The sequence below is a fragment of the Ranitomeya variabilis genome, chromosome 4 (genome assembly GCF_051348905.1).
Source record: "Ranitomeya variabilis isolate aRanVar5 chromosome 4, aRanVar5.hap1, whole genome shotgun sequence".
Taxonomy (NCBI): Eukaryota; Metazoa; Chordata; class Amphibia; order Anura; family Dendrobatidae; genus Ranitomeya; species Ranitomeya variabilis.
In genome coordinates, this window is record NC_135235.1 from 51,651,329 (window position 1) to 51,678,416 (window position 27,088).

Sequence of the window (27,088 nt, forward strand, 5' to 3'; positions counted from 1 at the left end):
TCTTCCTGTGAAAAAAGAATAAATACATATAGGGTTCAAAAACATTACCAGAGATGTACCCAAAAAAATTTATGAAGAAAAAAAAAAAAAACCTCAGTTGGCTGACGATGTGAGGGGGGGGCTCTCAGATGAAGACATTGTTATTCTGCCTGCGTCTGTCTTGGTCCCTAGAATCTGCAAGTATAAAGAGAGTTCTAAGCTACTATACAAAAGGATAGACGCAGCTTTTCGGGACTTTATACTTACATGTTTTCAAAACTTTGGGGGGTCTGCCTGCATCGTCTTGGTCCCTAGTTCCTTGGTCCCTAGAATCTGCAAGTATAAAGACAGTTCTAAGCTACTATACTATGTATTGATATGCCAAATTACATTCCCCCCCCCCTAAAAAAAATTTTAACCGCACCTAAAAATAAAAAATAAAAAATGTTAACTTGATATGCTTGATGTACAAGCTGCAAAACCCTCCACCTCCTGTTTGCCCCCAAAATTCCATGAAAGCAACACCAAAACTACTTCAATCTTGATATGCGCCATGCGCATGTTGGTAAACCTACCCACTCCCTCGTCCAGAGACAGTTTCAACCTTATAAAAAAAATTCCCTCATTCAAAGTTAAAATACCAATACCCAAAAATGATAATTATGGTTACCCTAGTTATAACCAGATAACATTTTGTATACCAAAGGTTTGCATTCTGCATTTATATATAAAACCTCAAACACCTTTATTGAATGTAGACCAGTTTTAAATTTGTCTTGAAATCATACTACGGACAGTTTTGTGTAATTTTTATTCGATTTTTTTTTTTTCTTTTTTTTTGGTTGGAAAGTAGGAGCTACACTGCTCTTTATTTGAAATACCAGTACAGTATGTTAATGTATGAAAAATCACCAAAAAATGCAGAACACATCACACAGCATTTAGAAACACACACACACACACACACACACACACACACACGTCACAGCACAGCCATTAAAAATACCAGCACAGTATGAAAAATAAAAAACAAGGCAGGCAGGCGGTCTGGCACACATCACACGGCATACACACACACACACACACACACACACGTCACATCACAGCCATTAAAAATACCAGCACAGTATGAAAAATAAAAAACAAAGCAGGCAGGCGGTCTGGCACACATCACACGGCATACACACACACACACACGTCACAGCACAGCCATTAAAAATACCAGCACAGTATGAAAAATAAAAAACAAGGCAGGCAGGCGGTCTGGCACACATCACACGGCATACACGCACACACACACGTCACAGCACAGCCATTAAAAATACCAGCACAGTATGAAAAATAAAAAACATGCAAGGCAGGCATACACACACACGCTGGATGGCAGTACTCACATAGCAGTCTCTGGCAGGGTCTCTCTTGCTAGCGGGTATGTCTCGCTGGCAGGGTATGTCTCGCTGGCAGGATCTCTCGCTGGCAGGATCTCTCTCGCTGGCAGGATCTCTCTTGCTGGCAGGGTCTCTCTTGCTGGCAGGCTCTGTGTTCTCTCTTGATGGCACATTGAGAAATGAGGCCCACCTGTCCTGTTTATATAGTTTTGGGGTTGTCTGGGAAAAGTATCAACTTTTTGGAGCATGCTCAGTTGAAAAAAACGGATTGGGGCGACGGATCCGCCAAATAACGGATCGCGACGGATCCGTCGCCCATAGGCGCCCATTCTATAAAATAACGGATGCGACGGATCCGTCGCGGACCGTTAATTAGGCGGCGACAAAAAACGTTACAAAGTCCGTCGATGTCTAGACAATGTCCGCCAAATTTCGACGGATCCGTCGCATGACAGATAGAACGGATGGCCATCCGTCACAATCCGTCGCTAATGCAAGTCTATGGGGAAAAAAATGGATCCGTCGAAAAAAAAAACGGATCCGTTTTTTGAGGAAAATGGCGGTTTTAGACTGACGCCAAACAACTGAAGTGTGAAAGAGGCCTTAGTATCTATACCTGCAAAAGAAGTGACAGACATACATATGCTTAGATTTAGCCACAAGTCTGTTGCTTGAAATCCATATCTGAAAGAAAGAAAAAGACAGACACACATATGTCTATAATATTAACCAAAAAAATCAGTTGCTTATATTCCATATCTAGGAAAATACTATAGCAGTATGCATTTGATAACGTATAAATATGATTGACTGTCTAATCCAGTACATCTTTACCTAGGAGAAAAAAGAATAACTATAGCTGTAAGCATTTAATAACGTATATACAGTATATGGGTCTGTCCAGTCCGGGCATGCCTTAAGGTGGCCTCAGACCGATTGGGAGCCAATGTTCAGTTCAATCAAAAAGCTCTAAAGTGGAGATAAATAAATCTGGTTCAAACTCCTCCATTTGAGTTCAGATCTGATGTCAGCATAGAGGAAGATCTAGAGGAGGTCATAGGATGCTGTATTCCGGCTGATTGTAGAAAAGCATTACCCTCGTTCAGAGAGGTGATAGAGATAAGGCTTGAGACATAGTTCACTTTACGAGACGATTCCTGTGTCCAAAAGTAGAGGATCCCGGCCCGTCGGAGTCTACACGTGATGTGGGAAAAAGCTTTCATTTCTGTAGAGTCTCTTTCGATAGGTCTTTAAAGAAAACCAAGTGGCTATATGGCAAAGAAAGAAATTCTGATGCCTTTGATATGTTGAGAAGTGCATTTCTTATCCAATTAGGATAGAAGGTGTCAATTACATCCCTTGAAACGTCCTGGGGAAGAGATGACGGTCTGCGTACTCTGAACAATCTGTTTATTAAGAATTTTTCACTGGTGTTGGGAAACAAGTGAGATACCATTGATGTAATGTAATTTTTGAGTTGGAAAGTTTGAATTGACTCTGGGATTTCTCTGATTTTAATGTTATTCCGTCTTTTATAGTTCTCGTAATTAGCCAAATTTGTTTTGAGGGTAGAAATATCCTTTTGAATCCTATCCAGTGATTCTGGGAGTACGTAATAACTTTGGGAGACTTTTAGTTCGTTTTTCCTGGAAGTATTTATTGATTCCGAAGCGTAGCTGGGACCCGTAGGGGATTCTGAGTTAGTTAAATCAGTGTCATTAGTCACAGATAATAGCGCGTCTTTGAAAAGTCTTTTTATAAAAACTTCAGATGCTATAGAGTTGCTTTGTTTATTATGGTCGTGTAGTAAGTCTCTATCCCTATCCCCAGCAGCTTCATTTTTCAAAAGGTTCACTGATATTAGAAAGGTTTTAAGCATGTTAATCAGGAAACCCTCCGTTGGCTGGTTGTCCGATGCAGGGATCTCTTCAATAAGTAATCAACCAGGTGAGGACCCATCTATATCAGAGTTTTCAACCTGTGAATGATTCTCGCAAGAAACATCACTCACCGATGAGTGTGTAGATGAGGTGTTGTCAGATAAGTCAGTTTTAATATAATCTGATGTGTCCGTAATTTCAGAAAAATCTTCTGATCGTATACTATTTAGGCTTTCCATGGATCTATGAGAGCTGTCTGAGTGATTTGTCTGGATGCGCTCTTCATCCCCACCCCCCAAGGATTGAAAAGAAGATTCATATCTCTTAAAGTTGGCATCAATAAGCTTGCACAGATGGGAGTACCGTTCAGGAGTGATCATTGGTTTTTCCAAATGTCTAGGGGCATCCTCATGGGTATGACTTTGCTCAGGATTAAGCCCTTGCACAGGAATCAGCACAGAGGGCAAGAATGTTTTTTTTTTTTTTTTAAATGTTGATATTATGCGAATCAATTTTCTTTAGGTCTCTGCTTCATACTCATTTTTTGTGGAAATCAGAATTTTATGGGAAAAATCTACTGATTTGACTTTCCCCAATAGTACCCTATGCAGTAATCGGCCTTATGCAGAGGTGGTATCAGTGGGAAAAATTGTTGTAACTAAAAAGCAAAAGTTATTGGTATTCTTGGTGACTGCAATTTTCTATAACAGAATTATCCATTTTTGTATAAATAATTATTTTTTTTAGTAGCTTGAAGTTCCCCTGTAGAAACTTGTGCAGGTTTGGTGAGAGGAAAGGCTATGTTTGTGTTTTTTTTAGGTATATAAATAGCAATTAGTTTATGAGACAGCTATTCAATGCTGATCAATAGTGTTGAGCGATACCTTCCGATATTCGAAAGTATCGGTATCGGATTGGATCAGCCGATACCGGCAAAATATCGGATCTCGCCGATACCGATACCCGATACCAATACAAGTCAATGGGACACAAATATCGGAAGGTATCCTGGATGGTTCCCAGGGTCTGAAGGAGAGGAAACTCTCCTTCAGGCCCTGGGATCCATATTCATGTAAAAAATAAAGAATAAAAATAAAAAATATGGATATACTCACCCTCGGACGAGCCCTGGCTGTCACCGCTGCAAGCGTCTGCCTCCGTTCCTAAGAATGCAGAGTGAAGGACCTTCGATGACGTCGCAGCTTGTGATTGGTCGCGTGACCGCTCATGTGACCGCTCACGCGACCAATCACAAGCCACGACGTCATCGCAGGTCCTACACTTACTGCATTCTTAGGAACGGAGGCTGCCGGTTACAACGCTAAGGTCCAGGGTCCGCCGGAGGGGTGAGTATATCCATATTTTTTATTTTTATTCTTTATTTTTTACATGAATATGGATCCCAGGGCCTGAAGGAGAGTCTCCTCTCCTCCAGACCCTGGGAACCACACACTGGGAACTTCCGATTCCGATATCACAAAAATATCGGAACTCGGTATCGGAATTCCGATACAGCGAATATCGGCCGATACCCGATATTTGCAGTATCGGAATGCTCAACACTACTGATCAACAAGAGATGACAATATTAAACAGTTATCTTGAGAAGGCTTTGGTTCTTGAAAGATTTCAGGTTCAACAGAATTTAATTTTCATTAGTAATGGCAAATTCTTCTGGTGATGAAGTGTCTACTGCCAGTTCTTCAGTAACAAATTCACAACCTGATACAGGTTCTTCAATCAACAGTTTTATTTGTTGGTACTAAGTCTCATAATGGAGAGGGTGAATGAATAGATCCATCAAATTAAAAAAAACACCTCTTGATGACTGGCTAAATATAAAGTAAGTTGGTTAATATGAACAAGTCAATATTTTTCTTTTTTTTTAGGAAAACTACTTACTCATTTTTACCAACACTGGCTCAAAAGACGTGGCTCCCCGTATGTCTGTAAAAACGAAAACAAATAAAGGTACTTCCATAAATCGAAATCCTTATCTGAAGGTCGCATGGGTCAAGGTTTAGCACTGTGACCACAAAACAGGAGAAAATCCTGCTCAAGGAACATGTGAACAAAATTCTTTCTTTCTTCTTTCTGCATGTGACAGCTGACACCCCACAGCAACACCCAGGATCGGGGCATTTAACCCCTCTGATGCCGCTGTCAATAGTGGCATTCTGACTTTAATATAACTCTCATCATGCTCTTCTGCTCTCGCAGATCGCCAGCAGAGCAGGGGAGAATGAAAGCCATCTTCAGCACCCGCCACCGGGAAACAGCGCTTACAGTAGCGCTTCTTTCCCGGCATCCGTCTGTATGGTACTGATGCAGGTCGTGTGAAAGAGGCCTTACATTTGTCAAAAAATGACAACACAAGCCAGATTTTTTTTTAACAAATTGCTGAATTTGTTTTCACCACCTAAGTAGAAAAACAAACAAACTATACAAGTTTTGTGACGCTGCAATCAATGTGAAAAATAATGTTTTCAATTAATTTTATTACATAATAAACATCTGAAAAAAATCTGAAAAAAAAGGCAGAATTTAATTATTTTATCATTTCATAAAGCTTTGAAGTTTTTTTTTTTTTTAGTAAATTATATAGTAAATTTAATGATATCATTCAAAATTACAACTCATCGTGCAGAAAACAAACGCTCGTATGGTCATGTTGACAGAAAAGTAAAAAAACCTATGTCTCTTAAAAGAAAAGGAGAAAAAAAAAATTCAAAATCAAACTGGTCGCTGGGGGTTTAAGAAGCAAATGACTCGACATTTATTTTTAATGCAGTATTTGCCTTTCTTAGATGTTGCTAAACAGATCCCAAAACGTTTTACGAGAAGTTACTTTCCTGACACCTGGCTGTTTGAGGTAGTTCCTGTAGGGTGAGTATGCCATCACTTTATTACATTAATGTCTATACCTGTGGCACTTGCACATTATTATATTAAGGCCCTTTCACACCTTCAGTATGTGATCAGCATTTTACATCAGTATTTGTAAGCCATGCTGGGTATGTTATCTTGGTTATTATAACCAATTATTGGCCTCCAGATGAACCTGTTAGGGAAAAGCGTTGCCGCTATTTCTAAGGCTACCATCATAATAATATTTATGACTTACCATATATGATTTGTCCCTGTCTTTCCCCAATTAGAGATAGTTTTTTTGGTATATCATTGTACTACTATTACAACACATTATTGTAAGGGACAGCCGCAGAGGAGTGGGGGCTCCATTGTCATTCATCAGTAGACTGCAGATAGTTGCAGATACCTAGGATACAACCTAGTGAAATTTAGCACATCTTTATTGCCTAGCATTTTTACATATTTTATCAAATTTTCTTCTATTATTTTACCTGTTTCTTGTCTTTTTTGTACCTGAATATTTTTAACATCTAATAAAAACATTCATTCATTCATCACAGTATTCATCTTGTCTTACAGCTCAGATGGACATGCTGTACTGAATCGAACAACTCCACACAGTATCACTAAATGGGTAACTGATGCCTTCTGCTTGGGCAAGAATGGTTTAGACAGTGTCACCGATGTTGAACTCACCACATTCCAACCTTACTTCATTGACCTGATTGTCCCCTCCTCTGTGATACAAGGAGAGAAATTTACAATACAAGCCTTGGTCTTCAGCTATGAGAAGGAATGCATTTTGGTAAGAAACATTCTGAATATTTTTTTAATGTTCAAAAGAAATGTTAGCTTTTCTCCTTGGTTGACAGATTTCCAGAGGAGAACTTTGTAGCTGAACCTCCAACTTGGCAAGTATACAACATGTTTGACCAGCTCACTGGAAACTCCGCAAGTGCAATTGGCCCTGACATCAGCCCTGGTTTGCCTGATGTCTACATTAGCCTTGTTTTTTTTCTATAGTAAAAGGTCACATTATTTGTCATATTGCAAGTGTTTATCACTAAATTAGAATACCATCAAAAAGTAAATTTATTTGGGTTCTTCAATACAAAAAGTGAAACTCATATATTATATAGAGTCATTACAAACAGAGTGATCTATTTTAAGTGTTTATTTCTGTTAATGTTGATGATTATAACATACAGCCAATGAAAACCCAAAAGTCATTATCTCAGTAAATTAGAATACTTCATAGCATCAGCTTGAAAAATTATTTTAAAATCTGAAATGTTGGCCTACTGAAATGTATGTTCAGTAAATGCATCAATGCGGCGTGGCATGGAGGCGATCAGCCTGTGGCACTGCTGAGGTGTTATGGAAGCCCAGGTTGCTTTGATAGCAGCCTTCACCTAGTCTGCATTGTTGGGTCTGGTGTCTCATCTTTCTCTTGACAGTACCCCATAGATTCAACACTGTATACAATTGGACCAATGTACAACACTTGTTACAGTGTACAATGAGACCAATATACAACACGTCACTGTGGACAGTGAGATCTATATACGACACATGTCACTGTTTGGCTATAGTGGCATTGTGGGATCTGTCAAGGGTATACATCAATTTTACCCTCGATGAACACTGCAAAGCGCAGCTTAGAAAAAGCATGAGTCATACTGATAACTGTGGATGGTGGGAGATGGGAGAGGTAAAATATACAGTTATCAATAAAACGAGAGAAATAAACAGTGGATAGAACTGAATTTTAGTCCTAATTAATCCAGGCCATACATTTTGCAGTGCGGCTATAAATTTATTTATTACAATCCTGTATAAGTTGCTTCAAAATCTAGTAGAAAACCTTTCCATCGTTGCGGTGTAGCCAGTTGAGGAAAAGTGATTGTAGGTTTTATACTACAACTCATAATTTTGCTAAGTTTCTCAATGATTTAATGGTCAGGTCTCAAAAAACTATAACTGTGAAAAATAAGAACATGTTTTATCTTTTTTGCATTTATGAAGTCTGCATTTATTTGCTTTATTTTTATAACAGATTGTCGCGTCACTGACTGACTCAGAAGATCTGATCACAGCCCAGGACAAGGAGCAGGCCCGATGTGTCTGTGAGGGGCATTCGCACAGGTTCACCTGGGATGTTTCAGCTGTAAAACTAAGTACTGCAATGATTCATTATTTTTATGTATAAATGACTTTTTTTTAACAATCAAAACTGTTAGATTTTTGTTTTCTCAAATCCAGAAAAAATTGGAGAGACAGTGGAGTATCGTGTTGCAGCGCCCCCACGCGTAGGGCAATGGGGAACCCGGATACCGGGTCCTTCGGTGCTTCTGGGGATGTCACGGTGGCCCGACCCGGTCCGTGGCCCTACTGAGGGGGGCTACCACTTTTAGGAGATAGTTTGTACGGTGTTCGTGACGCCACCTGTGGTATTCAGTCAGGATGACCGACGCTGCTGAGGGGTCCACTGGGGTGATGTTATGGCAGCTAGATGGTATACCTTCCCACAGGTGAGGTGTATCCCCAGGGCTTCCCAGAAGTGTAGATGGTGATGGTAGGTCGCGGTAAATAACGAGGACACAAGGTTGCAGTCTCTTTACCTTTTACTGAAGACTTCAGCGTCCACAGTCCAGAGCACTGCTCACAGGGCTGGCTGAGTCCAGCCGGTCCGAAGGCACATCCAGAGTTCCCTTTGCAGGTGGAAATCAGTAGCCTTCCTACTAGCGCCTGTGTGTTGTAGAACCTCCCTGCTGAGCACCACAGGATAGTCCTCACAACTTTCGTGTTTGTTTCTGATGTTCTCTCTCTCCGTCACCCAGATGGTATGGATAGGACGACCCGTATGACGGGGTAGGCCTGGAGCTATTTTATAGGGACCCTAGTGACACCCCTCTCCCACAATTTGATTCCGTTGTCTTCAGTAGGTTTAAAGGTTGGACAGCCAACTTGGAATTAACTGTCCTGCCGTGTTTCAAAGTAATGTGTAGAGCCAATTACTCCCTCGGTGTTCCGGCCACCGGCTATGCGCCTCAGAAGGATGTTGCCGATCTTAAGGCAGAACTCCTCCCGGTGTTTTCTCCTTGTGCTGTGATCTCGTTTCTCACTCTGGACAATATACTTTGCTTCATGTCCTTTCTTAGTATGCTTCCGCAATGAAGTGCAGGCGCAGCTCCGTAACGTTCTAACTCGTGCTCTGTCTCTGTCAGGATCCCACCCCTGACAGGGACCTCTGTCTGCAGCTCAGATGTTCCTCCTTCTCCCCCTGTCTGCCTGACAGGTCTTCTCTGGGTCGAACCCAGGTAGCTTTCTGACTGACTTCCTATCCAACCCACCAGTTTTACCCGTGTGTGAGGAGTGGCCTAGTACATAGAACCTTTGCTCCCCCTGGTGGACTGGAGTGTGAAGTGTAGTGTGTGACTGTGATACCTGGTCAGGTGAACTCCTTTAGTGCCACCAGACGTAACATCACTCCCCCTGGTGGAAGAGCGACATTACTGCAACGACCAGGACTCTGGGGCGCTGCAAATGCTTTTTTATGGGAACCCTATTACCACACTTTAGAACCATGTCAATGAGCCCTTAGTGGCAGTTTAAGGTTCCTGTAGCCCAACATCTCAGATGTTTGATATTCCAGCTCTTGAGTCGAGCACAGAAATTATATATAATATTCTTTATACTCTATAATATGTCCCTTACATTGGACTCTACATTCACTTTTCAGAGACACTAAAGATTCATGTTGACAGTGGGTCTTTGGACGTGGAAGGAGATTGCAACGAAGATGTTCTTCTGATAGGAAAGGATCTCAGAACGGACTCTGTGGAGAAAACCGTTGAGATCAAGGTGAGAGATATTAACCGCAATGCACATATAATGTGCTACAACATTTCACGGTTATATAATGAGGACATGAACACAGTAATTGTAAGCCCTCGTACAACTATGTTGGATTGCCAATTTCCATGTATTTACCGGGAAGGTCAATTGTGTGTCAATATAAATGCTCATAGATTTTGTGGCTATGAGTATGTTTTAATGTTCCGGTAGTGCCGATCTTAAAGGGAACCTGTCAATTTCAGAATAACTATTTATCTGGAGACATAATGGTAATTGTCACGCCAGGGCAGAGAGATGCAAAGAGAGAGGGCAAGGGAGCAGATAAAGGTGAGCTTTGACAATGGGGAGAGGAGAAAATGGTGACCCCTCAGCACTCACCTTTGCTGACACCTGCGCTCCCTATCACTCTTGATGGGTGCTTTCCCCCCCTTACTAAGTAATAGTAAGGGGGCACCACGGATTGTGGGATCACACTTAGACCTGAAAAAACCACTGATATGCAAACAAGAGAAAACAGACCAGGTCTTTATAAACAGGGATCACCACACTGAATAATAAAAAAAAACACAGCTTTATTCAAAACAACAATACACGTAGCAAACCACATATACTTTTAAAAACATTTAAAAAGGCATAGAATTGCCATGTATGCAAGCCCACAATAGGGCAAGTAGCCCGCACAGAACTCTCAATATATACACATATAGAGTAGCTATTTCAATGTGACCATTCCCATATAGACAGCATAGCCATACCTCATAAACAACTAAATTGCACAGGAGCAACGATATAAATGCATGATAAGTAGTGTTGAGCGATACCGTCCGATACTTGAAAGTATCGGTATCGGAAAGTATCGGCCGATACCGGCAAAGTATCGGATCCAATCCGATACCGATACCCGATACCAATACAAGTCTATGGGACTCAGGTATCGGACGGTATTCCTGATGGTTCCCAGGGTCTGAAGGAGAGGAAACTCTCCTTCAGGCCCTGGGAACCATATTAATGTGTAAAAGAAAGAATTAAAATAAAAAATATTGCTATACTCACCTGTCCGACGCAGCCGGGACCTCAGCGAGGGAACCGGCAACGTTGTTTGTTTAAAATTCGCGCTTTTACTTGGTTACGTGAGGTCCCGGCTTGTGATTGGTCAGGGCGGCCATGTTGCCGGGACGCGGACCAATCACAGCAAGCCGTGACGAAATTACGTCACGGCTTGCTGTGATTGGTCCGCGTCCCGGCAACATGGCCGCCATTAACCAATCACAAGCCGTGACGTCACGGGAGGCTGGACATGCGCGTGTTTTGAAAAGCGCGCGTGTCCAGCCTCCAGTGACATCCTGGCTTATGATTGGTCACGGCGCCATGTTGCCAGGACGCGGACCAATCACAGCAAGCCGTGACGAAATTACGTCACGGCTTGCTGTGATTGGTCCGCGTCCCGGCAACATGGCCGCCATTAACCAATCACAAGCCGTGACGTCACGGGAGGCTGGACATGCGCGTATTTTGAAAAGCGCGCGTGTCCAGCCTCCAGTGACGTCCCGGCAACATGGCCGCCATTAACCAATCACAAGCCGGGACGTCACGGGAGGCTGGACATGCGCGTATTTTGAAAAGCGCGCGTGTCCAGCCTCCAGTGACGTCCCGGCAACATGGCCGCCATTAACCAATCACAAGCCGGGACGTCACGGGAGGCTGGACATGCGCGTATTTTGAAAAGCGCGCGTGTCCAGCCTCCCGTGACGTCCCGGCTTGTGATTGGTTAATGGCGGCCATGTTGCCGGGACGTCACTGGAGGCTGGACACGCGCGCTTTTCAAAATACGCGCATGTCCAGCCTCCCGTGACGTCCCGGCTTGTGATTGGTTAATGGCGGCCATGTTGCCGGGACGTCACTGGAGGCTGGACACGCGCGCTTTTCAAAATACGCGCATGTCCAGCCTCCCGTGACGTCACGGCTTGTGATTGGTTAATGGCGGCCATGTTGCCGGGACGCGGACCAATCACAGCAAGCCGTGATGTAATTTCGTCACGGCTTGCTGTGATTGGTCCGCGTCCCGGCAACATGGCCGCCCTGACCAATCACAAGCCGGGACTTCACGTAACCAAGTAAAAGCGCGAAATTTAAACAAACAACGATGCCGGTTCCCTCGCTGAGGTCCCGGCTGCGTCGGACAGGTGAGTATAGCGATATTTTTTATTTTAATTCTCTTTTTTACACATTATTACATTAATGTTGTTGCGATACCCGATACCCGATACCACAAAAGTATCGGATCTCGGTATCGGAAATTCCGATACAGCAAGTATCGGCCGATACCCGATACTTGCAGTATCGGAATGCTCAACACTAATGATAAGGCAAACAAATGAATAGAAATGCCACCTATGAATACTATACACCAAAGTGTGGTGCATGAATACTGGGAACAAAATTAACCCAGTGATTCACAGAGAACATAGCCACTAGTTGGCCAATACCCTTATAGTTACCAATAGTATGATAGCCTGAAATATTCAAGTGCGATATACCGCTAGGCAGAGTCCAAGTGCGGGCTACACAAAAACCCAACGCGTGTCGCCACCAGGCGGTGGCTTCGTCAGGGGTATTGTGTGGGTACAGGGTCTGCTACTTAAATATTAGAAAGTATTATCACAGGTTACCTTGATCAGCTGTGTCGCTAGTACATCGCCCGCATGGAGCTTCCGGCCGCGGCCATTACAGCTAACCCCTCGGTCCAGAGCGCATGCTCCGGCGTCTCATGGGCGTAAACACAGTGACGTAACGTTACTAAGGATACCAAATGCTGTGTAGTGAGCGCGTGCGCGGTACAAGTCAAGGGATTCCCTGCTAGTGCTCTAAAGCACATGATCAAGCGTCTCTTGGAATAAAGAAGCCTCGCCCACAGTTGCCAGGGTTACCAAATACCATTAGATAGTCGCGTACGTAATGCACAACACAGAACCTAGTAGTAAAATAATAGTGTATCCCAGAAAGGCAGAATGAGCATAATAGTAATGCAAGTCATATTATTGATTTACATACAATGCCACAAAGTGTGGCACACTAACATAGCATTACTGGGGACACCAAATGCTTTGTAAAAAGGCTCGTACGCAATATACGCAGCAGAAGTCCCTATCCGGGCTTCAAAGCGCGTAGTCAGGCATCCCCTGAAAGAAGATTTTATACGGATTTGCTAAGTTACAGAGTACCATAGAGTGGACACATGCGCAGTGCATAACCAAGAGCCTGATAGTATAATTGTATGTCTAAACGCGAGTACATACTGATAGTGGCACAAAGTGGCAATAAGAGCGCACAGATGGTATGACGTGTATAGACCTAGTTCTCACTATACATTGTAAACGAGAAGTTAAGGGCGATATCATATCAGCGCAGGCGCAATGAGCAACTTTTAAACAGATGACGCAAGATGTAAAACAATAAAGCAGCGTTGCCAGGGACACCAAAAACTATGAAAAGGACACGTACGCAATCTGAACGGCAAAACTCATTGTCCAGGTTTTAAAGCGCATGGTGAGGCATCCCCTCAGCTGTAAAGAATTCACACACACTTCCTGAGGTTTAAAGAGTACCAATAAGGGGACGTATGTACAATGCATAACCAAACCCCCAATAGTAGGATATATGTCCAAACATAGGGACATCTTGATAGTAAAACCGAGTCGCACTACAAGCGTACAGATGATATAGCGTCCACAAGTCTAGTTATAAATGTATACAATACAGTATAGAATAAAGATGGTATCAAATCGGCGCTAACGCACTAAGTAGCATAATAATAGTGAAAGCCACATAATCGGTTTACCAAGAGTATGCATGATATTCAAGTTAGATAGAGAAGTTACTGCCTTGTCAGCAATTAGTAGAGGGCTACCAAAGAGGGTGCACCTGAATTTTCAATCAATAGTGAATGCATGTATTATGATTAAGAAACCCCCGTTTGTCCCTAACAGGCAGATCTCCACAGTGGCCCTAGCAAAAGAGATTAGAGATACACCAAAAAGTGAATCAAAGATCTTAAGCGGAGTTGCATTTTATAGCACATGACGAAATGCGCTCAATTTACTAAGAAATAATACCAACTTAACAAAAATTAACACCATAATGGCATACAAACAGTGAGTGGGCTGAATAAGTTAAACAATTACCAAATATGCCCAAAAGTATAGCAAAACAGTCACGAAACCAAAATTCTTGAGCCTACTGATGTTTTACATATAGCAGATTTCAACTTTCTGTGCTATAGGGGGGATATGCTGTCAATATGGGAAAAGAAAGCACAAATTCATAAGCCCCTTACACTTCAGACCCAAAATGGAATTCATACAAAAAGATGGTTCTAGAGCTTTTGAGACGGGAGTCCAGATGGATTTTCGAACTGAACTGTTTAACGCCTCATGGCCTAAACGAAGATCTCTTATTTACTGGGTTTTATAGATAAATGTTCATTTGTACTGCCTACTTGGATTTTTAATATATGTTCTAGAACCATCTTTTTGTATGAATTTTGAATGAGTTTTGCCGTTCAGATTGCGTACGTGTCCTTTTCATAGTTTTTGGTGTCCCTGGCAACGCTGCTTTATTGTTTTACATCTTGCGTCATCTGTTTAAAAGTTGCTCATTGCGCCTGCGCTGATATGATATCGCCCTTAACTTCTCGTTTACAATGTATAGTTAGAACTAGGTCTATACACGTCATACCATCTGTGCGCTCTTATTGCCACTATGTGCCACTATCAGTATGTACTCGCGTTTAGACATACAATTATACTATCAGGCTCTTGGTTATGCACTGCGCATGTGTCCACTCTATGGTACTCTGTAACTTAGCAAATCCGTATAAAATCTTCTTTCAGGGGATGCCTGACTATGCGCTTTGAAGCCCGGATAGGGACTTCTGCTGCGTATATTGCGTACGAGCCTTTTTACAAAGCATTTGGTGTCCCCAGTAATGCTATGTTAGTGTGCCACACTTTGTGGCATTGTGTGTAAATCAATAATATGACTTGCATTACTATTATGCTCATTCTGCCTTTCTGGGATACACTATTATTTTACTACTAGGTTCTGTGTTGTGCATTACGTACGCGACTATCTAATGGTATTTGGTAACCCTGGCAACTGTGGGCGAGGCTTCTTTATTCCAAGAGACGCTTGATCATGTGCTTTAGAGCACTAGCAGGGAATCCCTTGGCTTGTACTGCGCACGCGCTCACTACACAGCATTTGGTATCCTTAGTAATGTTACGTCACTGTGTTTACGCCCATGAGACGCCGGAGCATGCGCTCTGGACCGAGGGGTTAGCTGTAATGGCCGCGGCCGGAAGCTCCATGCGGGCGATGTACTAGCGACACAGCTGATCAAGGTAACCTGTGATAATACTTTCTAATATTTAAGTAGCAGACCCTGTACCCACACAATACCCCTGACGAAGCCACCGCCTGGTGGCGACACGCGTTGGGTTTTTGTGTAGCCTGCACTTGGACTCTGCCTAGCGGTATATCGCACTTGAATATTTCAGGCTATCATACTATTGGTAACTATAAGGGTATTGGCCAACTAGTGGCTATGTTCTCTGTGAATCACTGGGTTAATTTTGTTCCCAGTATTCATGCACCACACTTTGGTGTATAGTATTCATAGGTGGCATTTCTATTCATTTGTTTGCCTTATCAAGCATTTATATCGTTGCTCCTGTGCAATTTAGTTGTTTATGAGGTATGGCTATGCTGTCTATATGGGAATGGTCACATTGAAATAGCTACTCTATATGTGTATATATTGAGAGTTCTGTGCGGGCTACTTGCCCTATTGTGGGCTTGCATACATGGCAATTCTATGCCTTTTTAAATGTTTTTAAAAGTATATGTGGTTTGCTACGTGTATTGTTGTTTTGAATAAAGCTGTGTTTTTTGTATTATTCAGTGTGGTGATCCCTGTTTATATAGACCTGGTCTGTTTTCTCTTGTTTGCATATCAGTGCTTTCCCCCCCTTGCCATCACATGCCTAAGCCCTGGCTGACCCTGAGTCTTAGCTCTAAATAGTGAGCTGGGCAGCAAAACACTAGTCTTACGACTAACATAAGACAGACAGGGGAAACACACAAACAAAGGATATCCACAGGAATCAAAAGGAACACAAACCTTCCAAAAGCTCTACACCTTCTCCAGGAACACAACAGTAGTAAGTAAAGCACAGGATAGAAAAAACTATTGCTGGCCTGGGAGGAAGCCAGAAGCTAGTTTAAAAAGTGAAGGGGGAGTGAAGGAGCAGCTGAGACAAAAAAGCCAAATGGAATTTCAGGGACTTAAACCAAGAACTCTTAACCCCCTCCATACCAAAAGAAATAATGAACCTGAAGCACTCCTGTGAATTGTGCATAGACTCCAAAGAGGTGTGAAAGGTTCACTTTAACAGGTTTGTGTCATCAGGAACATTTATTCCCAGTGCTGGAACTCACCTCTATCTTGAGAAATAGAATGGCAGCTGCACATGTGCTGCTCTATGGATTATCCATGGGAGCATGCTTGGCAGGTTTTGGAGATTGCATAGGAATGAATGGAGGGAGACATAATGTAACATGTAGTGCTCAAATAATATAATATACTACTAACATAATGACATAATGACATTGCCAGATAGTTGCCCAAACAGTCCAGTAACAAAACAATAAATTGTAGAATAGGTCCAGACATCAAATATGAGATTAAGGTACAAACTCTAGTTGTTCTAAGTAGCCAAAGCATCAGGACCTGTAGAGCCAATATCAGGGTCAGGGGTGACAGCAGATTGCACCTTCGAGAATACAACAGTTGCAAACTTTCTATGAAAAAATACAGTAGGTTAAACATATATGAACTGTACATGAAGTTATTTTTTTCTCTTTAGCCGAAAGGACATGAAGATGAAAGGACAAAGACATTCCTTCTTTTCCCAGCAGGTAATTAAAATAGGAGCGACAGCAAAATCAGAGACAAATGCAGATGCTGCACAAATAATGAGTTAACACTGATGTGGTTGGGATTTAGATTCTGTATTCACACATTCATCTGCAATAAGGGACATGAGACAAACATGGAGATTAAGTCCTCCCTTCCTATAGTAATTTGGTGATCTAAAAAAAATGTCCCTGTGCAAATATTTGCCTAAAGTGCATTGTCCCACTCTGGTGTAATGTTACAGGACATGTACAGTATACCGCCCATGTAACATCTATTAACATCAAAATTGAATGGGGGTGGCTGATTCCCTTTACTTCTCCCTTAGAGATCACCAACCACCAGTTATATTCTATGGCCCACAACTTGGTGGTTACAGTTTATGCAACACTACTTGGTGGTTATAGTCTATGGCCCACAGTTTGGTGGTTACAGTCTATGACCCACAGCTTGGTGATTACAGTTTATTAAACACATCTTGATGGTTACAGTTTATGACTAGAGTTGAGCGACTTTAACTTTTTTAGGATCGAGTCGGGTTTAGCTAAACCCGACTTTGTCAAAAGTCGGGTCGGGTGAAATCGGCCGATTATTGCGAAAAGTCGGGGATCCGACTGAAACACGAAACCCAATGCAAGTCAATGGGGAAGCAAAGTCGGCAGTGAGTGGAGGACAGGAAAACACCTACAGTGCCCATTTTAATGCCAAAAACATCAATTCTTGTTACTTAAGCTTGTCAATCTTAATTTACCTTATAATAATAGTTAGGCATTGAAAATTGGGGGTCATTTGGCTAAAGTTGTGGGGGGGGTACGGCTGGTTCAAGTTTTTCGTGGGCCCAGAAAACGCGGACTACGTCATGGCGGTGGAGCAGGGAGAGGTAAGTATTTCAACTTTGCAAGTGCTGTGATCCTGAGCAAGCGGGGGGGGCAAACTCATTCGCATTGGCACTGGCGCAGGGCCCCTCAAAGTACGGCGGTGTGTTTGATGGCGGGGGCACCTCCCACCGGCAGAGACACTTTTGCGTACTATGAGGGGCCCTGTGCCAGTGACGTGGCCAATGAGTATGCCCCCCCACCTGATGAAAGAACCTGCACTTTCATCTGCACCTTCCTCTTTGTCCCTGTGTAAGGTGGTATAGTATGCGGGAAGGGGAACCTGACTTTCAGCAGGGTCAGATTCTGGCAGTGTAGAGTGCAAGGGGAATGTAGTGGTCTGGGTCAATGTACCAGCCGACTCATCTAGCACTGGCTGGGCAATGGGCAGGATGAGGAGGAAACACAGATATATGTTGTGAACTCTGTTAGCAGGCTCCCTCTTGTGGTCACAACTGGTACTGTGTGAGTGTTGTCTTTGGGCTCCCTCTGGTGGTTTTGTTTGTTCTCCTGCGGGTTTGTGGCTGGATCAGCTGCCTCGTTATCCACCAGTGAGGTTTTCTATTTAGCTTAGCTGCAACTTCACTTGTTGCCTGCTGTCAATGTGTTCAGACCTATTCTGATTTCATCTGACTACGTCTGGTCTCTGTCTTTCCAAGACAAGCTAAGTTTTGCTTTTCAGTTTCTTACTCATCAGTTATCAATATGTGTTCTGTGTATGATGAGTTTAATCCAGCTCACTAACATGTGATTTTCTGCTTGCTGGTAGCTCTGGAGTTCAGACTTGCTCCCCTCACACCGATAGTTGGTGTGAGGGACTTGCGCATTGTCTGAGTGGATTTTTAGAGGGTTTTTTACTGACCGCATAGATCCCTTTCTATTTTCTGCTATCTAGTATTAGTGGGCCTCCTTTGCTAAATCTGATTCATCTCTGTGTTTGCACTTTCCCCTTAACTCACCGTTATTATCTGTGGGGGGCTTTCTATATCTTTGGGGTCATTTCCCTGAGGCAAGGGAGGTCTTGCTTTCTCTCTAGGAGTAGTCAGTTTCTCAGGCCGTGACGAGATGTCTAGGATTTTAGGAACGTTCCACGGCTACCTATAGTTGTGTGTGGTTAGGATCAGGTATGCGGTCAGTCCAGTTACCACCTCCCAGAGCTGGTCTATTGTTTAGTACTTAGCTGGTCTGGTTTTCGGATCCTCTGCCACTGGGATCATAACAGTACAGCAGGCCAAGTGTTAATGCATTGCAGAAGCGGGATAAAGAGAAGCCTGGAGTTTTTTTTTTCTCCTCCTCTGCTGCAGTGTGTCTAGCTTGTCTAGCTTCTCTCCTCCCCTTAATCTTTGTGTGGCTTTGAATTCAGCTGCAGACATGGATATTCAGAGTTTGACTTCTAGTGTTGATCATCTTGCTGCAAGGTTACAGAGTATTCAGGATTTTGTTGTTCACAGTCCTATGTCAGAGCCGAAAATACCTATTCCTGAGTTATTTTCTGGAGATAGATCTAAGTTTCTTAATTTTAAGAACAATTGTAAGTTGTTTCTCTCTTTGAAACCTCGTTCCTCTGGTGATTCCGCTCAGCAGGTTAAAATTGTTATTACCTTCTTGCGTGGCGACCCTCAGGATTGGGCCTTCACATTGGCGCCAGGAGATCCTGCATTGCTTAATGTGGATGCGTTTTTTCTGGCGCTTGGAATGCTCTATGAGGAACCTAATCTTGAGAACCAGGCAGAAAAGGCCTTGTTGGCTCTCTCTCAGAGTAAAGATGAAGTAGAGGTGTATTGTCAGAAATTTCGGAAGTGATCGGTGCTTACTCAATGGAATGAGTGTGCTCTGGCTGCAAATTTCAGAAAAGGTCTTTCTGAAGCCATTAAAGATGTCATGGTGGGGTTCCCCACGCCTGTTAGTCTGAATGATTCCATGACTTTGGCCGTTCAGATTGATCGGCGTTTGCGGGAGCGCAAACCAGCGCACCATTTAGCGGTGTTTTCTGAGCAGAGACCTGAATCTATGCAATGTGATAGAATTCTGACCAGAAATGAACGGCAAAATTATAGACGTCAAAATGGGTTGTGTTTTTACTGTGGTGACTCTACTCATGTTATCTCAGCATGCTCTAAACGCACAAAAAAGATCGATAAATCTGTCACCATCGGTACTTTAGAGCCTAAGTTCATTTTGTCTGTTACCTTGATTTGTTCCCTGTCTTCCTACCCGGTTATGGCTTTTGTGGACTCGGGTGCTGCCCTGAGTCTAATGGATTTGTCATTTGCCAAGCGCTGTGGTTTTGTCTTGGAGCCATTAAAATTCCCTATTCCAATGAGGGGAATTGATGCTACACCATTGGCCAAGAATAAACCTCAGTACTGGACTCAGGTGACCATGTGCATGACTCCTGTGCATCAGGAGGTAATTCGCTTTCTTGTGTTGAATAATTTGCATGATGTCGTAGTTTTGGGTCTGCCATGGTTACAGACTCATAATCCAGTACTGGATTGGAAAGCAATGTCTGTGTTAAGTTGGGGTTGCCAGGGTATTCATGATGATGCTGGGGTTGCCAGGGTATTCATGATGATGCTCCTTTGGTGTCTATAGCTTCTTCCACTCCTTCTGAAGTCCCTGCGTTTTTGTCAGACTACCAGGATGTATTTGATGAGCCCAAACTCAGTTCCCTACCGCCTCATAGGGATTGTGATTGTGCTATAAATTTGATTCCTGGTAGTAAGTTCCCTAAGGGACGACTTTTTAATTTGTCTGTGCCTGAACATGCTGCTATGCGGAGTTATATAAAGGAGTCTCTTGAGAAGGGACTTATTCGCCCGTCCTCTTCTCCTCTTGGTGTGGGGTTCTTTTTTGTGGCTAAGAAGGATGGTTCGCTGAGACCTTGTATTGATTATCGCCTTCTAAATAAAATCACGGTCAAATTTCAGTATCCTTTGCCTTTGTTGTCTGATTTGTTTGCCCGGATTAGGGGTTCTAGTTGGTTCACCAAGATAGATCTTCGTGGTGCGTATAACCTTGTGCGTATCAAGCAGGGCGATGAATGGAAAACAGCATTTAATATGCCCGAAGGCCATTTCGAGTACTTGGTGATGCCTTTTGGACTCTCTAATGCTCCTTCTGTGTTTCAATCATTTATGCATGACATCTTCCGTGAATATCTGGATAAGTTCATGATTGTGTATCTGGATGATATTTTGTTTTTTTCTGATGATTGGGAGTCCCATGTGAAACATGCCAGGATGGTATTTCAGGTCCTGCGGGCTAATGCCTTATTTGTGAAGGGCTCAAAATGTCTTTTTGGAGTCCAGAAGGTTTCTTTTTTGGGTTTCATTTTCTCTCCTTCTGCTATTGAGATGGACCCAGATAAGGTCAAGGCTATTCATGACTGGACTCAGCCTACATCTGTTAAGAGTCTTCAGAAGTTCTTGGGTTTTGCTAATTTTTACCGTTGCTTCATCGCCAATTTTTCTGGTGTTGTTAAACCTTTGACGGATTTGACCAAGAAGGGTTCTGATGTGGCTAATTGGTCTCCTGCGGCTGTGGAGGCCTTTCAGGAGCTGAAGCGCCGGTTTTCTTCTGCTCCAGTTTTGTGTCAGCCAGATGTCTCTCTTCCCTTCCAGGTCGAGGTGGATGCTTCGGAGATTGGAGCAGGAGCTGTTTTGTCGCAGAGAAGCTCTGATGGCTCTGTGATGAGGCCATGTGCTTTCTTTTCAAGAAAGTTTTCATCTGCCGAGCGGAATTATGATGTTGGTAATCGGGAGTTGTTGGCAATGAAGTGGGCATTTGAGGAATGGAGACATTGGCTCGAGGGAGCCAAGCATCGTGTGGTGGTCTTGACTGATCACAAGAATTTGATTTATCTTGAGTCTGCCAAGCGCCTGAATCCTAGACAGGCTCGTTGGTCGTTGTTTTTCTCTCGCTTCAACTTTGTGGTCTCGTACCTGCCTGGTTCGAAGAATGTGAAGGCTGATGCTCTTTCTAGGAGTTTTGTGCCTGACTCCCCTGGAGATTCTGAGCCGGCTGGTATTCTTAGAGAAGGGGTGATTGTGTCTGCTATTTCCCCAGATTTGCGACGTGTGCTGCAGGAGTTTCAGGCAGACAGACCTGATCGGTGCCCACCGGGGAGACTGTTTGTCCCAGATAGATGGACCGGCAGAGTTATCTCCGAGGTTCATTCCTCAGTGTTGGCAGGTCATCCTGGAATTTTTGGTACCAGAGAGTTGGTGGCCAGGTCCTTTTGGTGGCCTTCTTTGTCGCGGGATGTGCGTTCCTTTGTGCAGTCCTGTGGGGTTTGTGCTCGGGCTAAGCCTTGCTGTTCTCATGCCAGTGGGTTGCTTTTGCCCTTGCCTGTTCCTAAGAGGCCTTGGACACACATTTCCATGGATTTTATTTCGGACCTTCCTGTCTCTCAGAGAATGACTGTCATCTGGGTTGTTTGTGATCGTTTCTCTAAAATGGTCCATTTGGTGCCCTTGCCTAAGTTGCCTTCATCTTCTGATTTGGTTCCGCTGTTTTTTCAGAATGTGGTTCGTTGGCACGGGATTCCTGAAAACATTGTGTCTGACAGAGGATCCCAGTTTGTGTCCAGGTTTTGGCGGACCTTTTGTGCTAAGATGGGCATTGATTTGTCTTTCTCATCAGCCTTCCATCCTCAGACGAATGGCCAAACTGAGCGAACTAATCAGACCTTGGAGACCTATTTGCGATGTTTTGTTTCTGCTGATCAGCATGATTGGGTGACCTTTTTGCCATTGGCCGAGATTGCCCTTAACAATCGGGCTAGTTCTGCTACTTTGGTTTCGCCTTTTTTTTGTAATTCTGGTTTTCATCCTCGTTTTTCCTCGGGTCAGGTGGAGTCTTCTGACTACCCTGGGGTGGATTCTGTGGTGGATAGGTTGCAGCGGATTTGGAACCATGTGGTGGACAACTTGAAGTTGTCACAAGAGAAGGCTCAACGCTTTGCCAACCGCCGTCGCTGTGTGGGTCCCCGACTTTGTGTTGGGGATTTGGTGTGGTTGTCTGTTATGATCCCTAATGGCTGAGGATCACAAATAGACCAGCAAGTGAATAAACTAAGGACGAGCTCTAGGGAGATGGTAACTGGACTGATCGCAAATCTGAACCTATCCAACACAACTAGAGGTAGCCGGTGAACGTGCCTAAAAAATTCCTAGACGTCTCGAGCCAGCCTGAGGAACTAGCTACCCCTAAAGAGAAAGAAAGACCTCGCTTGCCTCCAGAGAAATAATCCCCAAAGATATAGAAGCCCCCAACAAATATTAACGGTGAAGTAAGAAGAAGGCACATACATAGGGATGAAATCAGATTCAGCAAAAGAGGCCCACTAGTACTAGAAAGCAGAAAAATAGAGCAGGGGTCTATGCGATCAATAAAAAACCCTTACAAAATATCCATCCTGAGATTTCAAGAACCAACACAACAACTAACGGTGTGTGGGGAGAAACTCAGCCCACTAGAGCAACCAGCAAGCGAGGGAATTACATTTTAGCAAGCTGTAACAGAAAACATGATAAACACTGCTGATCAAAAAATGAGCAAACAAAACTTAGCTTGTCCTGGGTGAACTGGGAGCAAGGTAGTCAGAAAGAATCTGAGTAGCACTGATTACATCGACAGCCGGCAACAAGTGGAAGTAAAACAGAGCTATATAGGAACCTCCCAGAGGATAACGAACCAGCTGATAGCCAGAGACCAGCAGGATAACAGACAAGGCCACCAGGGGGAGCCCAAAGCAAAAGTCACACCATACCACCAGTGACCACAAGAGGGAGCCTGAACACAGAGTTCACAACAGTTGTCTTCTCGTTTTGTCCCGATGAAGGTTTCTTCTCCTAAGTTCAAGCCTCGGTTCATCGGTCCTTATAAGATTTTGGAAGTTATTAACCCTGTGTCATTTCGTTTGGACCTCCCAGTATCGTTTGCCATTCATAATGTGTTCCATAGGTCATTGTTGCGGAGGTATGTGGTGCCTGTGGTTCCTTCGGTTGAGCCTCCTGCCCCGGTGCTGGTTGAGGGAGAATTGGAATACGTGGTGGAGAAGATCTTGGATTCTCGTATTTCAAGACGGAGGCTTCAGTATTTGGTTAAGTGGAAGGGCTATGGTCAGGAAGATAATTCCTGGGTTGTCGCCTCTGATGTTCATGCGGCCGATCTGGTTCGTGCCTTCCATGTAGCTCATCCTGATCGCCCTGGGGGTTTTGATGAGGGTTCGGTGACCCCTCCTCAAGGGGGGGGTACTGTTGTGAACTCTGTTAGCAGGATCCCTCTTGTGGTCACAACTGGTACTGTGTGAGTGTTGTCTTTGGGCTCCCTCTGGTGGTTTTGTTTGTTCTCCTGTGGGTTTGTGGCTGGATCAGCTGCCTCGTTATCCACCAGTGAGGTTTTCTATTTAGCTCAGCTGCAACTTCACTTGTTGCCTGCTGTCAATGTGTTCAGACCTATTCTGATTTCATCTGACTACGTCTGGTCTCAGTCTTTCCAAGACAAGCTAAGTTTTGCTTTTCAGTTTCTTACTCATCAGTTATCAATATGTGTTCTGTGTATGATGAGTTTAATCCAGCTCACTAACATGTGATTTTCTGCTTGCTGGTAGCTCTGGGGTTCAGACTTGCTCCCCTCACACCGTTAGTTGGTGTGAGGGACTTGCGCATTATCTGAGTGGATTTTTAGAGGGTTTTTTACTGACCGCATAGATCCCTTTCTATTTTCTGCTATCTAGTATTAGCGGGCCTCCTTTGCTAAATCTGATTCATCTCTGTGTTTGTACTTTCCCCTTAACTCACCGTTATTATCTGTGGGGGGCTTTCTATATCTTTGGGGTCATTTCCCTGAGGCAAGGGAGGTCTTGCTTTCTCTCTAGGAGTAGTCAGTTTCTCAGGCCGTGACGAGATGTCTAGGATTTTAGGAACGTTCCACGGCTACCTATAGTTGTGTGTGGTTAGGATCAGGTATGCGGTCAGTCCAGTTACCACCTCCCAGAGCTGGTCTATTGTTTAGTACTTAGCTGGTCTGGTTTTCGGATACTCTGCCACTGGGATCATAACAGATATAGGCCCAAATAATAAAGTGGGCTAAATGCAGTTCAAAATTGGTAACAGGATTAACCAGGCGGCATTGCTTTGTTCAGTGGAGGACAACTGTAATGAGAGGCTGACACAGTGAGTAGGCCCAAATAAGTAACTAGGCTAAATGCAGTTCAAAATTGGTAACAGAACTAACCAGGCGGCATTGCTTTGTTCAGTGGAGGACAACTGTAATTAGTGGCAGACACAGTTAGTAGGCCCAAATAATAAAGTGGGCCAAATGAAGTTCAAAATTGGTAACAGGAGTAAACAGGCGGCACTGCTTTGTTCAGTGGAGGAGAAAAGCAAGGAGCGGCAGACACCGTTAGTAGGCCCAACCAAACAAGTAGGCCAAATGCAGTTTCATATTCAAAATACAGGCCAAAAGCCTGAAGATTGAAGCACAGGATAAAAGCACAGGAGAACACCAAGGAGCGGCAGACACCATTAGTAGGGCCCAACCAAACAAGTAGCCCAAATGCAGTTTAAAATTTCCTATAGGCTGAAAGCCTGAAGATTGAAGCTCAGCTTTGTTCAGTGGAGGAGAACACCAAGGAGCGGCAGACACCGTTAGTAGGGCCCAACCAAACTAGTAGGCCAAATGCAGTTTAAAATTTCCTATAGGCCGAAAGCCTGAAGATTGAAGCTCAGCTTTGTTCAGTGGAGGAGAACACCAAGGAGTGGAGGAGAACATCAAGGAGCGGCAGACAACGTTAGTAGGGCCCAACCAACCTAGTAGGCCAAATGCAGTTTAAAATTTCCTATAGGCCGAAAGCCTGAAGATTGAAGCTTAGCTTTATTCAGTGGAGGAGAACACCAAGGAGTGGAGGAGAACATCAAGGAGCGGCAGACACCGTTAGTAGGGCCCAACCAACCTAGTAGGCCAAATGCAGTTTAAAATTTCCTATAGGCCGAAAGCCTCAAGATTGAAGCTTAGCTTTATTCAGTGGAGGAGAACACCAAGGAGTGGAGGAGAACATCAAGGAGCGGCAGACAACGTTAGTAGGGCCCAACCAACCTAGTAGGCCAAATGCAGTTTAAAATTTCCTATAGGCCGAAAGCCTGAAGATTGAAGCTCAGCTTTGTTCAGTGGAGGACAGCTGTATTGAGTGGCGCAGACAGACACAGGTAGTAGGCCTAAAATAAAAAAGTAGGCTCAATGCAGTTTAAAATTGGTTACAGGGGTACACAGGCAGCATTGGTTTGGTCAGCGGAGGACGATTGCAAGGAGTGGTGCAGACAGACTTACTAGGCCTAAAATAAAAATGTAGGCTCAATGCAGTTTAAAATGGGTTACATGGGTACACAGGCAGCATTGGTTTGGTCAGCGGAGGACGATTGCAAGGAGTGGCGCAAACTTACTAGGCCTAAAGTAAAAAAGAAGGCTCAATGCAGTTTAAAATAGGTTACAGGGGTACACAGGCAGCATTGGTTTGGTCAGCGGAGGACGATTGCAAGGAGTGGCGCAGACAGACTTACTAGGCCTAAAATAAAAAAGTAGGCTCAATGCAGTTTAAAATGGGTTACAGGGGTACACAGGCAGCATTGGTTTGGTCAGCGGAGGACGATTGCAAGGAGTGGCGCAGACTTACTAGGCCTAAAGTAAAAAAGTAGGCTCAATGCAGTTTAAAATAGGTTACAGGGGTACACAGGCAGCATTGGTTTGGTCAGCGGAGGACGATTGCAAGGAGTGGCGCAGACAGACTTACTAGGCCTAAAATAAAAAAGTAGGCTCAATGCAGTTTAAAATAGGTTACAGGGGTACACAGGCAGCATTGGTTTGGTCAGCGGAGGACGATTGCAAGGAGTGGCGCAGACTTACTAGGCCTAAAGTAAAAAAGTAGGCTCAATGCAGTTTAAAATAGGTTACAGGGGTACACAGGCAGCATTGGTTTGGTCAGCGGAGGACGATTGCAAGGAGTGGCGCAGACAGACTTACTAGGCCTAAAATAAAAAAGTAGGCTCAATGCAGTTTAAAATAGGTTACAGGGGTACACAGGCAGCATTGGTTTGGTCAGCGGAGGACGATTGCAAGGAGTGGCGCAGACAGACTTACTAGGCCTTAAATAAAAAAGTAGGCTCAATGCAGTTTAAAATGGGTTACAGGGGTACACAGGCAGCATTGGTTTGGTCAGCGGAGGACGATTGCAAGGAGTGGCGCAGACAGACTTACTAGGCC

General features: G+C 43.7%; 1 protein-coding gene across 1 annotated transcript in view; it reads left to right on the plus strand.

The window, feature by feature from the left end:
* The window catches only part of LOC143769710 (alpha-2-macroglobulin-like protein 1), a 321,408-nt gene that overhangs the window by 221,648 nt on the left and 72,672 nt on the right, over positions 1-27,088 (plus strand). Inside the window, exons 17-22 of the mRNA XM_077258496.1 lie at positions 5,137-5,218; positions 6,055-6,133; positions 6,698-6,923; positions 8,175-8,295; positions 9,861-9,982; positions 16,900-16,951. Of these exons, the coding sequence (XP_077114611.1) occupies positions 5,137-5,218; positions 6,055-6,133; positions 6,698-6,923; positions 8,175-8,295; positions 9,861-9,982; positions 16,900-16,951 (682 nt within the window). The remainder of the gene's footprint in view (positions 1-5,136; positions 5,219-6,054; positions 6,134-6,697; positions 6,924-8,174; positions 8,296-9,860; positions 9,983-16,899; positions 16,952-27,088) is intronic.